The sequence below is a fragment of the Grampus griseus genome (genome assembly GCF_964374135.1).
Source record: "Grampus griseus genome assembly, chromosome: 2".
NCBI classification, from domain to species: Eukaryota; Metazoa; Chordata; class Mammalia; order Artiodactyla; family Delphinidae; genus Grampus; species Grampus griseus.
Window position 1 is genome coordinate 1,854,867 of NC_139018.1, and position 13,865 is coordinate 1,868,731.

General features: G+C 45.7%; 1 protein-coding gene across 1 annotated transcript in view; it reads left to right on the plus strand.

Annotated features, from left to right (window-relative positions):
* The first annotated feature begins 1,296 nt into the window (after positions 1-1,296).
* The window catches only part of PPP1R13B (protein phosphatase 1 regulatory subunit 13B), a 74,443-nt gene continuing 61,874 nt past the window's right edge, over positions 1,297-13,865 (plus strand). The window contains exon 1 of the mRNA XM_082647213.1: positions 1,297-1,549. Coding sequence (XP_082503339.1) covers positions 1,541-1,549 — 9 coding nt within the window. The 5' untranslated portion in view covers positions 1,297-1,540. The remainder of the gene's footprint in view (positions 1,550-13,865) is intronic.

Consider the following 13,865-nt stretch of genomic DNA (forward strand, 5'->3'; position numbering starts at 1 on the left):
TGTGGCCGAGGCAGTGTCTGTCTAACTGGAAAGTCCTACACTCTCAACCACTAACCCCCTTGGCCAAGAGGAGTATGGTGTTGCTCTCTGGCCTCTTTGTCCCTCAGCCCCACCCAGCAGCCTCAGGCCCCTCAAAGGAGCAGACAGGCTAGGGATGGACTCTGACCACCACCTGCTGTCATCTCTAAGTAGCTGAGCCCTTCCCAAGGTGGGTTTGGGGCCATAAACAGACCCCTATGCTCCGGATGCTCAAGGAAGTTTTAGAGCTGCCTGTGGAGTGCATCAGTTACCATCTCATCTCTCTCAGGGTTCCAGTGAGTGGTACAGTGTGGAGGGCACAGAAAGGATGCCTGCCCATTGGCCGGCCTTCACTGAGAGTCTGCTCAGCCCCTGCCCTGGCCTCTGTTACTCGGGCGCTCAGACCTGAGTGGGTGGCGTCACGGGAGAGAGGGCTGTAAAGAGAGACCCGGACCCTGGAGAGACGGACTGGGCGCTGCCCGGAGACGTCTGAGCATCGAAGGATGCTGGTACAGGTGCGCACAGGCATTCTAGGCCGGGGGTATCGCCTGTGTGAAGGGCCAAGGCTGAAGAGCGGTCACGTGCCCGGGAAGGTCGGCTGGCCGTAGGGAAAGGGCAGCGGGAGTCGCAGAACACGCGGGGAGGTAGTGGTGTCGGGGAACAGGTGCCCAGGGACCGAGCGCCACGCCGGTTCGTGGGTTCATCTTGAGCAATGCGGAGCCGGGTCACTTGCATGGTTTGGGGCGCACCTACACCCTTCCAATTCGGCCCCTGACCTGCAGCCCCACCGGGCGCCGGGAGCCGGGGGTCAGGACGCGGTCAAAGGCGGGCGCGCGCGCCGTCGCCACGGGATGCGCCCCGCCCCCTCTGGCCTCCCTGAGTTGGGGTTCGAGTCTCGGCCCTACCGTGACCCGCTGCGGTGCCCCGGCCGGACCCTTCCTTCTTTGGACCTCGGTTTTCTCATGCCCGACGTCTCCGAGGGCCCGGGATCTTGGCCCCGCACGGCCTGGAGCCCACAGGCCGTCACGCCGGGCGGGGCAGCGGTCCAGCTTCCGCAGCACTCCCGCCCCTCCCCCGCCCGCCCGCCCGCGGGAGCGCGGACGCGCTCGTACCTGGCCGCGGCCGGGAGCGAGGTTGGGCGGGCGGGGCAGAGATGCCCCACCCCCGGACCCGCCCCCAGCACAGTCGGGCCAATCGGAGGGGGCGGCTGGCCCCGTGTGGGGCGACGCGCTGGGGGCAGGGCCTGCGGGGGCTGAGGGGAGTCTGCGGGCTGGCGGCGGGAGGTGGTCGGGCGGAGGTGGTGGCGACGACGACCGGTCCTGAGACAGCGACGCAGCGAGCCGGCGGCCACGACAGGGCCGGCCAGGCTCCGCAGCCCGCTGCAGCCCCCGCCTCGCCGTGAGGGCCCGAGAGCGCGGCGGCGGGCGCGCGGCCTGTGAAGGCGGCCGGAGCGGCGGGCGCGGCGCGGCGCGACGCCGAGCGTCCTGTCAGGCGGCGGAGGGCGCCGCGGACCCGCGCCGCGATGATGCCGGTGGGTGCGGGCGGCGGCGGTTTCCTCCGCGGGCGGCTGGCCAAGCCTCCTTCCTCCCGCGGCTCCCGGCCCTCGGTGCCCGCGCGAGCCCGGCGGGCCGGGCGGGCGGGGAAGGAAGTGGCCTGGCGGGCGCGCCCGGCCCCGGCGCCCCCCGGGCGGGCAGGTGGGGCGGCGCCGGCTGTCAGCGAGGGCTGAGCCGGCGTCCGGGGGTCCTTGGTCCGGGGGTCGCTTCGGGGTCCGGGTGCGGGGGCCGGCGTGGTCGGGGGTAGGTCCGGGCGGGGGTCCCGGGCCGGCGCCCCCTCCCTTGGCCGCGGCGCGGCCCTTCCTGCCGAGCCTCCCCGGCCGCACTGCCCGGGAGGGGAAGCCGGAGGTGAAATTGGAGCCGGTCGGTTTTCCCCGTGCGTCCCGGCGGGGGGTCGGACGGGGAGGCAGGGGTGTCGTTTGGCGCTCGCCCCGTTTCGGGGTCTCGAGGCGCCTCTGCCCCCCGCCTGAAATGGGCCGGTGTCGTATTTGGTGTCGGCAGTGTGGGCACCCCCGTGTGGTGTTCCCACGCTAGAAACCCACATTTCTCCGTAGCCCTTTCCTGATTCTGGAATCCTGTTGTATTATATTTAGGAATTTACTTTACATTCCTTACTTAGGAATGGATTTAGAGAGCCGTTTTAGGAATTCCCTTTCACCGTGCCTTCGAGATTTGTACATTTTGCGTTAACTGGCCTGTTGTCAGTGTGCTTTGAAGGTTGAACTAGGTTCGTTTGTGGTGGTGCCGCCTTTGTCCTGCCCTCAAGGATGCGTTGTACTAGGAAGAAGACAGTGCTCATTAAATTTGCCATTCTCCTACCTGACCTTTTCCTTTACCTGTAATCTAAATAGCAGTGGGTGCTGAATTATAATTTTTTCATCTGGCTTTTTGTGAAGTAAATGTCATGACTTGTGAAAAAAATGAAGGGCTGGTGGTACCCTGTTGGATGTATTGGTTTTCTGAGTGCCTGTATATTAAGTAAAATTCTCAAACACATTTATAGTAAAGTAACAACAAAGTCGTTCTTTTAGCCTACAATTTCTACATTGAAAATCACATTTCAGAAGGAAAGTACCGTTTCTCTGCATTTTCTGCTTGAATACTGTTATTCTGCTATGCCTGCACCCAAGGACATTTAGATCAGAATTTTTTTTCCCTGATCTTTCAAGTCATTTCCTGTCTCTTGATAATCTCTTCTCCCCTTTTTGAACTGATTCCAACACACCGTGTTTGCAGAGTCTTAAGGTTTGACCTAGTTGATCCTTAGATCCTTCTTTGGCATCAGAGCTTGTTGTATTTTTAAACGTTTGGTTTTAAATGAGTGATTGTCTTGTAATGGAAGGAGAACTGGATGAGCCTCAGAAGAACCAGAATCAAGTACTGGTTCTGCTACTTTTTAGCAATGTGACCTTGAACAAGTCAAGGTCTCCAAGCCTGGAATTACCTCTAAAGCAGGGATGAAAACATCCCAATATCTGAGGGCTGTCCTGAGGATCAAAAAGGATGATGTGTCCAATAGTGCTTGTCAAACAGAATGCCCTGCAAATATTTTTTATGGTTAATATGGCTCTGAATTGTCAATTTCTAATTTTAACATCTGCAAGATAAGGCATTTGGAAACAGTTCCCTCCCTATTTCTCACTGGCTAGATTTGGAAAAGGCACTATGGTGTTTTGGAATTTTGAAACCACTTTTAGTTAAATCCTGTAACAGTTGATGCCATAGTAATATTGAAGGATATCTATAAAATTTTGACTGGTTTCATCATTGTATGATGTTTCATTTTAAATACCCTGTTAAGAAATTTGGCTTACATTTTCCATATGGTACACTCAGACATTTTACTTCTATTCCTCACATAGTTAGAATTTCTAGTCTGAACCTTACCAGGTTTCCTTTTTACGACGTTTGCTTAGCTGGCAATTGGGAAATTTCTTTATGATACTCATAATAATCAAATGTTGTTTTTAAAAAACAGGCCTACTATTTAAAACACACTGCTTTTATTTTTAAATGCCTTCTAGAAACAGATGGTATTTCTCTTAGTCCCTCTTTTGTGGTCTTTACTTTGTATTTCCTTCTTGTTCCCTAAAAGTACGACTTTTAGGATTGAGTCCTTCCTCTATAAATGTAGTTGGCGTTGGTTGTAAATTTAATAGAAGTTTTAAGAACACGCCATTCTTACTTGATACTATCTTAAACTATGTATCCAAGGTATAAATGAGATTTTTTCTTTATTATATATTTGGTGTTCATCATCATCGTCGTGAATCATCAAAGGAGGGTTAGATCGCATTTTGCATAGTTTGTATAGAGTAGCACTACCCAATAGGAATGTAATGAGTGACACAAATGGGACTTAAGTTTTTCTAGTAATTGGTATTATTATTATTATTATTTGCGGTACGCGGGCCTCTCACTGCTGAGGCCTCTCCCGTTGCGGAGCACAGGCTCCGGACGCGCAGGCTCAACGGCCATGGCTCACGGGCCCAGCCGCTCCGTGGCATGTGGGATCTTCCCAGACCGGGGCACGAACCCGCGTCCCCTGCATCGGCAGGCAGACTCTCAACCACTGCACCACCAGGGAAGCCCTTGGTATTATTTTTAATAGTATCTTTTATTAACTCAGTATATCAAAAATATTATCATTTTAACATGCAATCAGTATGAAAAATTTACTAATGGATATTTTACTTTTTTTTGGTACTAAGTCATTGAAAGCCAGTGTGAATCCAGTAAAGTTTTACATATATAGCACACCTCATTTCAGATTAGGACATTTCAAGTGCTCAGTAGCTACATGTAGCTGGTGGCTACTCTATTGAACAACACAGGTTTAGAGTATATTCTACTTATTTGAGAGTCTGTAATAACTTTTAATTGATCAGATGGCTTACTGAAGCACCCAGTCTTTCAGCTGTTGGAAATAAGTATCTGGCTGTGTTCTCATCTGACACAATAATGTCTTTGTAGAAATGTTCAATTTGCCTGTTACACAAAGTTTCATGATTGTCTACTTTTAAACAAAGCTGTATTTTGGAATTTTCCCTTATTAAAATATTATGGCATTTTAGTATTTGTGGTCATTCACCTTTTTTCAGTGGGTGACATTTTAAAACTGTTTTCCCAAGGAAAAAAGAGGGCTATACTTTAAAGATTACTCGTTGGCTGGTCCCTAAAGTCTAGACCTGAAATCATTTAGGCCATACCTAAACAGATTTGATAGAAATAAGAATTTTTTTAAAAACTAAATTTATTTATTTATTTTTGTCTGCGTTGGGTCTTTGTTGCTGCACGCGGGCTTTCTCTAGTTGAGGCGAGCGGGAGCTACTCTTCATTATGGTGTGCAGGCTTCTCATTGCGGTGGCCTTTTCACCGCATGCGGAGCATGGGCTCTAGGCGTTCAGGCTTCAGTAGTTGTGGCATGTGGGCTCAGTAGTTGTGGCTCACAGGCTCTAGAACACAGGCTCAGTAGTTGTGGCGCACAGGCTTAGTTGCTCCGCGGCATGTGGGATCTTCCCGGACCAGGGCTCAAACCCGTGTCCCCTGCATTGGCAGGCGGATTCTTAACCACTGTGCCACCAGGGAAGTCCTGCTTAATCATTAAGTCATTTGATAGGCTTGAATTTACAGGCTAACTCAGTAAACAAAACACAGGACTAGAGGAGTTTTTTTTTTAACTGGTTTCTTTAAGACAAAATTACGAACATAATATTACCATTTAAAATAATAAAACTATTTCTAGCCTATGGAGTGCCCAAAAAATTCACAAAAGGAAAAGCAGAGCTTCGCTCATACAAAGATGTGTATATAAAAGATTTTATTGGGCTTCTCTGGTGGCGCAGTGGTTGAGAGTCCACCTGCCGTTGCAGGGGACACGGGTTTGTGCCCCGGTCCGGGAAGATCCCACATGCCGCGGAGCGGCTGGGCCCGTGAGCCATGGCTGCTGGGCCTGCGCGTCCGGAGCCTGTGCTCCGCAACGGGAGAGGCCACAGCAGTGAGAGGCCCACGTACCGCAAAAAAAAAAAAAAAAAAAAAGATTTTATTAGTACAGTTTTATTGAAATAAAGACTAGTCTATAGGGATAACTCTTCTGAAGACTACAGTATTAAGTACAGCAACAAAGTTTTGTTGTTGTTGTTGTTGTTGTTGTTTTTTTAGCGGCACTTGGGCCTCTCACTGTTGGGGCCTCTCCCGTTGCGGAGCACAGGCTCCGGACGCGCAGGCTCAGCGGCCATGGCTCACGGGCCCAGCCGCTCCGCAGCCTGTGGGATTTTCCCGGACCGGGGCACGAACCCGTGTCCCCTACATCGGCAGGCGGACTCTCAACCACTGCGCCACCAGGGAAGCCCAAGCAACAAAGTTTTGCAGCTATTTAACTTCCTACAATTCAGTTTAGTTATAGTGAGCAGTCAGTGTATGGTGTTTGTCATTATGCGCTAAAGCACTGCATCTTATAGGCTTTGTGGTGGTGTCTCTATTTTTATGGAGAACTGAGGCTCAGGAAGTAAAACTTGGCTAAGGTCCCCCAGATAGTAAGTGGTAAAACAAGGTTTGAAAACAAACTGTCTGACTGAAAAGCCTTTGCTCCTAGCCGTTGTACCAGTCACTTACTTGCTATGTAGTCAAGGCATTTTGCTAGAGGTGCTGGTAAGTTGAATTGGGCTAAATATTTTCCCCTGATGCTTAGCTCAAATGGAGCTTAATATTTAAAAGATTCTCATGGTGAATCTTTTTGATAAAAGGCGATAGTTTTCGCCATCTTGAGTTTGGGGACAACTCTGTTTTTTTGGTTTTTTGTTTGTTTGTTTTTGCGATACGCGGGCCTCTCACTGTTGTGGCCTCTCCCGTTACGGAGCACAGGCTCCGGACACGCAGGCTCAGCGGCCATGGCTCACGGGCCCAGCCGCTCCGTGGCATGTGGGATCTTCCCGGACCGGGGCACAAACCCGCGTCCCCTGCATCGGCAGGCGGACTCCCAACCACTGCGCCACCGGGGAAGCCCGACAACTCTATTTTAAATGTAAATGTGTTAAATGTCTCTTTTTTTTCTCAGCGTCCTACTTTGAAAAGTTTATGCCAGCATATATGCCTAAGAGTTACTTAGAATTTTTAGCATGATAGAAACTTAAAATATCACCAGGTTACTGTATTGAAGTTATATAACTGGTTGTCAACATGCATTTTTGTGTGTTTGCACAGATGGGCAGTAACTTCCCAGCAAATTTTGGTGGGATTTTGATGCCTTGAAGTGCTGTTGCCATAGTTATTTCACAAAATATGGTTCTAGGGCTGAACAGAGGAATGGTGGTAATCAGGTCCTATTGTGACACTTTCTTGGCTCGATTGCTTTGTTTTATTTCACTGCAAAGATAGCCGTATGACTGTTGTTCACACTAATTGGTAAGCAAAAGCTGCTGTTACTAGATTTTGTAAAATAAAAATCTTTGCATGGTGACATCATACAGAACAATAAAAGACTGGAAAATGAGGTAGTTTTGATTAAAATTAATAAGAGACATTCGAAATGTTAGTGTCTAATTCAGAACAGGGTCTTGCTAGGAGTATTGTTAAGTGTGTCTAGAGAAAATGTTAACTGAAGTTTTAGCAGCATCATGATTTATAACATATGTTGTGATTGCAGTCATAGTAGGTCAAGCAAATGCAAAGGCCCTGTGGTAGGAGTGTGTCCAACATTCTGGAGAAACAAAAGGAGGCCTTTGTGGCTGGAGCAGAGTATGTGGGGGGGCGGGGCGCGAGAGTGGAGAAGATGAAGTCAGGAAGGTAATGGTGGTGAGCGGATGAGTTAGGATCTTAAAGGGCCTTTTAAGGGCCTTATAGAGGACGTGGAAAGAAATTTCTTTTGGAAGAAATGAAACACAGTGGTTTACTTATTGTATCATAAGTAGCTCTGAATAGCAGGCATTGCCCAGGTGACTTCACTGTAGCAGAGTATGGGCCCTGGTGTCAGTTGGCTGAAGTGTGGATTCTGACATCACCGTTTATTGGCTCTCTGACCCTGGGTAAAGTTACTTGATTCCTCAGTTCTTTGTCTTTAAACTGAGGATAATAATAATAGTAACCTTAGGGTTGTTAGGAGGATCAGATGGATTATTACAGCAAAAGGTGCCTGTTGTGTGGTAAATGCAAATGTTAGTTATATGTAATAAGTTTCATTTCCTCTGGAAAGCTTTCCCATCTTTGCCTTGGCCAAATACACCAGTAGAGGCCTTCAACCTGGTGTGCCTTTTTTTTTTTAAAGATATAATTCACATACCATAAAATTTACCTTTTAAGGTGTACAATTTAGTGGTTTTCAGTGTATTTACAAGATTGTACAACCTTTGCCACTATTTGATTCCAGAACATTTTGCCTGGTCTACCTTTGCAATACTTGTAGTGCAGTCTTAAACATTTGTTTGTGTGACTGGTAAATGTCTTTCTTGTCCTAGACTGTAATTTTCATGGCAGCAGGAGCTGTCTCTTTTTATTTGCTATTTACCACCAGTGCCTGTCCCAGTGACTGGCCACATAGTTGGTGTTTGGTGACGATTTTTTGAATGAAAGAAGGTATGATGTGGAAAGTAGTGTCAGACCCCATTGTGAAGAGGTGTGTGTGTGTTCTAATGGGGTTCGCACTTGATCCCGTGGGTGATCAGAAACCACCAAACGTTTTTAAGAAGTGGAATGATGCAGTCAAATTTGTATGGTAGAGGGAGAATTCTGGAGCCAAGGCCGGGGGATGGACTGTGGAGGAAGGGAAATTAAAAAGAAACAGGAAGAACAGTTAGGAGACCAGCTGGTGCAGGTCAGACTTGACATGAAGGTCAAGGGAAAGAGCCAGTCAATAGGAGGTAAAATAGATGATGGAGTGAGAGGGTGTGTGAGAGTGTGCGTACATGTGAGTGTGTGTACTGACGTGTAAGTGTGTGTGATTAACAGGAAGGAAGTACAGTGGCTGGAGTTGAGGATAACAGGTTTATTGCTTCAGCAGCCGGGCTTGTCTTTCCTGTAACCAAGATAGAGAACACGTGAGAAGGAATAGGTTTAGAGGGCTGTAAGGGGATGAATGAGGTTTATTTTGGGTGTGTTGAGCTTGAGATGCCTGCTATATCCTGCCTGAAAGATGTTACTCTTAAATCTTAAGGTAAAATAAACATATTGAGTTAAAAAAATCATTTGCCCTATATTAAGTGATTTTTAATGTTGTGTTTTTGGTGTTCTAGATTACTGCCTGGGCATTTGTGGCATGCCACACACATGTGTCATCCCTTGTACTTGTCATTTTGCCTGATCAGCCCCACCCAGAGCCCCCGCTAGACCCAGCTTCATGGGACAGTGGCTGGCCTGGGCCTCCTCCATCTTTGTGGAGTATATATGCACACTTTTTGTAGCAGTGTAATCTGTGTCTCTGTATTGATAGTTTGTATTTTGCTTTTTGCTCTATTGCATGCTTATAGTTCTATCTCATGGCAGTCTTGAAAATAACATCAGTAAATAATTAAACTCAAAAAAAATTAAACTCAAATGATCAAAATATAGACAGATTTTTGTGTTAGAATAGGAATGAGAAGTGAGATTTTGTCAAAATGTGAAGAACGATGAAGTAAAGTTTGATGATTTCAGGATTAACAGAAAAAAAAAACCCAACAATACGAACAGAGTATTTATGATAGAAATACAGATGTAAAACAGGGGGCATAGTGATTATCAGCTCAAACTCTGAAGCTAAGACTGTCTGGTTTCAAAGTCTAGCTTTGCCACTTACCAGCTCTGTGAACTTGGACAAATTATTTAACCTCTTTGTGTCTTATTTTCCTCTTTAAAAATGGGTTTTAATAGCAGTGTATTTCAAAACGTGGTTGTGAGGATTGTCAACTGCTTAGTGCATTCTGTTGATAACATCTGCTCCTCTTAGTTTTCTCTAGCAACCATAAGGCCTCATGGCAGAGAGGATTCAGTCAGCAAAGGACCATAAGTGAACTTTACGCCACCTAGGTAGAATACCTGTGTTCTTTCTGCCAGGAGAACTAGGTGGTAATTGCAAAATCTATCAAGTTGATAGGACAGAGCGGGATGGTTTGTGTTTCTTAGAAATGAAGGTTTACCTTCTCTTTCCAGTACCCTCTGTTATCCAGACCACAGCTCAAAACCAGCTCAGATTCCCTTCACTCAGTGTTTTGTCAGCAGAAAAGCTCACCCCCTGCTCTCTGGTCTCTACCTAATTGGCACGTTCCAGGCCACCCTGTATAAAATGTCCCTCCCTGATTGTACTTCATTTTTCTTTATGGTACTTATGTCCACCTAGCAGATGTTTGTGGAGGCTCCATGAAAGTGGGGCTTCATTTTCTTTTCCCACTGCAGGATCCCCAGTGCTTAGGATACTGCCTGCCTCTGGTCGGCATTCAGTAAGTACTTGTTTACTGAATGACCTCAGCAGGCATTTAGGGCACATCCCTTACATGCTGGGTCTGTGCCAGGGCTGGCACAGTCCCTGCTCTCAGTGAGCTCACGGTGGGGAACAATCATGTAAATAAAAAGTGCCATTCTGAAAGATAAAGACTGTGCGCCTGGCAGAGTACAAGCTATGTACGGCAGGGCACAGTGGTGAGAGGAGTCTTCTCAGCCTTGGGATGTCGGGGGAATTTTCACAGAGGAGGTGACATTTGAATGGAGTTGAGAAGGATGAGGAAGAAGGGATTTTAGGTAGAGGCCTTAATGTTTGCAGGGCATTGAGATCTGAATTGGTGTAGTATATTGAGGGAAGTTGCTTGGAGCTTAAGGCCAGATGAGGCAAGGGGGCTAGAAAGGAGGTCAGTAGAGGTCAGATTCTGAGGGCCATGTGTGACCTGCATGAAAGTTTGAACTTGATCCTGAGAAAGATATGAAACTGTTGAAGTTGGTTGTTTTTTTTTTAAACTGCGGTAAAATATACATAACAAAATTTACCATTTTAACCATTTTTAAGTGTACAGTTCTGCGGAATTAAGCACATTCACATTGTTCAGTAGCCATCGCCACCATTCATCTTCAGAACTTTTTCATCTCAAACTGAAACTACCGTTGCAGGATTTTAAGGAGAGTTGTAAATGCTCTAATTTATGTTAAAGTTGGCATTAAGTGTCTGGAATCAATGAGAAGAGTCTATCAGGATAGTCAAGGCAGAAAAGGGTCTCCGAGCAGTCAAAGTAGTTGTCAAAGAATCATGCGTTGAAGCTAACTTGGAGGTGATCCTCCTCAGCCCTCACTTATCATTGATTCGTAGGTGATAGTTCTAATTTACCTGGCTTCTAAATCTTTAGAAGCTGCATCCGAGGTTGCTGGAGGGGTGTAGCTGTGGGCAGACATGCTGCTGGAAACCGTAGAAAGAAACAACTTTAAGAAAACCTGAGGTTGTGGTCTGAGGGTGGGCATCCTGACCTCAGTCAACACCAAAGATAGCACAATGACAGATTACAGACTACACACAGGGTGGTGGTTAAAGGTCCTCATGATGACTGAGTCATCAAGAAAAGACTAAATAATATCAGTAATGTAGACAGCAGCTGGACACATTTTAGATGAGCTCTGTCCAGTAGGAACATAATGTGAGCCAAAAACGCAATTTTAAATTTTCTGGTAGCCACATAAAAAAGTGAAATTAATTTTAATAATATATTTTATTTAACTCACTATATCCAAAAATTATTTAAACATGCATTTAATATTAAAACATGATGGGTGAGGTGTTTTACATTCATTTTTTTCATACTAAGCCTCTCAAATTCCAGGACACATTGTATACATACAGCACACCTGATTTTGGACTAGCCACATTTCAAGTTCTCAGTAGCCATGTGTGCCTAGTGGCCATATCAAATGGACAGCACAGTTTCAGATTTTGGCTCAGACAAAGGGGTTAGATGCTCAGCTATTCAGAGAATGCTATCATTCATAAGAATTAATTCCTCAAGGATTATACATGGCTGGTGTTTTGTTTTATTTATTTTTTAAATTAATTATTTATTTTTGGCCGCGTTGGGTCTTCATTGCTGTGCGCGGGCTTTCTCTAGTTGCAGCAAGCAGGGGGCTACTCTTCGTTGCGGTGGCTTCTCTTGTGGAGCACGGGCTCTAGGCGTGCGGGCTTCAGTAGTGTGGCACGTGGGCTCAGTAGTTGTGGCTCATGGGCTCCAGAGCGCAAGCTCAGTAGTTGTGGTTCATGGGCCCAGCCGCTCCGCAGCATGTGGGATCTTCCCAGATCACTGCTCAAACCTGTGTCTCCTGCATTGGCAGGTAGATTCTTAACCACTGTGCCACCAGCGAAGTCCCTGGTGTTTTATTATAGTAGTTTTCATTTACTAATTTTTGCTTTTATTTTCGAAAAACTATTGAGGGACAGTGTAATGCAGTAGTTAAAGAGCACGGATTTGGGGGTAGACTGTCTGGGCTTGAATTTCAACTATTTAATTTCCTACCTATGTGATCTCGGGTGAGTTAATCTCTCTGTGTCTTAGTGTCCTCATCTGTAAAATGGAGGTCATAGTAGTACCTACCTCGCTGGTTTTGTAAGTATTAAATGAGTTATATATAAAGAACCTATAACAGTGCCTGGTCTATTATAATAAGCACTATAGATGTGTGCTTTTATCCTCCAAATGTTGAGCATCTCCAAAATGTTAAATGATCTTGATTCAGTACATTTAAAAAACATTTTTGCTTTGGAGACTGCTTAATTTAGATAGGTATTTAACAAGTTTTCACAGGTGAAAAATTGTAATTTTGTGAGGATATATTCTAATTGATGTCTTTGGGTAACTAATTTTATTGTTTGCTGGGACATTAAGGGTGCTTAACAACCACAGAAATAGTGTAATTAATAATTAAAGGATTTAGGATTCTAATTAGGAAAAATTTGAGAGGATGATTTTATCAACATTTAACTACTAGTACTGTTACAGTTAAACTACTCTCTCTCAGAAACACTTCATCAGCCCTAGTATGTCTGGGAAGACTACCTAGTTCAGTTTTCCTTCAGTATATTCTAACACTGAATTATTTTGAGAGTTTCACCTTCTACTGTCATTTGTAAATAGAGTAGAAAAGAATAGCAAAAGTAAACCCAAAATATAAAAAGAACACTGTGGAAGACATTTAAGAGGAGGTCCTTTATCACCTTCTAGAGTGAAGCATGGCTGGAAACATAACCAAATTAGGGTATGGTTATTTAAATGTCAAGTTTTTGGCACAGAAGAAGGCAGTGCCTAATGGGGTTTATTTAATCATGGCTGTTTTCATCTGTCATTGATTGGGGGTCTGTGGAACAGTTAAGCAGACTCTCTGCTTAGAGCATAATCTCCATACACAAAAATAAACTCAAAATGGATTAAAGACCTAAATGTAAGACCAGATACTATAAAACTCTTAGAGGAAAACATAGGCAGAACACCCTCTGACATAAATCGCAGAAAAATCTTTTTTGGTCCACCTCCTGGAGTAATGAAAATAAAAACAGAAATAAACAAATGGGGCTTAATTAAACTTAGAAGCTTTTGCACAGTAAAGGAAACCATCAGCACAACGAAAAGAAAACGCACATAATGGGAGAAAATATTTGCAAACGAAGCGACTGACAAGGGATTAATCTCCAAAATATACAAACAGCTCATGTTTAATATCAAAAAACAACCCAATCAAAAAATAGGCGCCCTGGTGGCGCAGTGGTCCATCTAAATGTCCATCGACAGAGGAATGGATAAAGAAGATGTGGTACATATATACAATGGAGTATTAGCCATAAACAAAGAACGAAATAATGCCATTTGCAGCAACATGGATGGACCTAGAGATTGTAATAGTGAGTGAAGTAAGTCAGACAGAGAAAGACAAATATCATATGATAGCGCTTCCATGTGGAATTTAAAGAAATGGTACAGGGCTTCCCTGGTGGCGCAGTGGTCAAGAAGCTGCCTGCCAATGCAGGGGACATGGGTTCGGGCCCTGGTCCGGGAAGATCCCACATGCCGCGGAGAAACTAAGCCCATGCTCCACGACTACTGAGCCTGTGCTCGAGAGCCTGCGAACCACGACTCCTGAGCCTGTGTGCCACAACTACTGAAGCCCGTGCACCTAGAGCTCTGCAACAAGAGAAGCCACCGCAAAGAGAAGCACGCACACCACAACGAAGAGTAAGTATTCCCTGCTTGCCTCAGCTTGAGAAAGCCCACGCACGGCAATGAAGACCCAACACAACCAAAAAATAAGTAAATAAATTTATAATTTAAAAAAAAGAAACACATTAGAAAAAAAAGAAATATG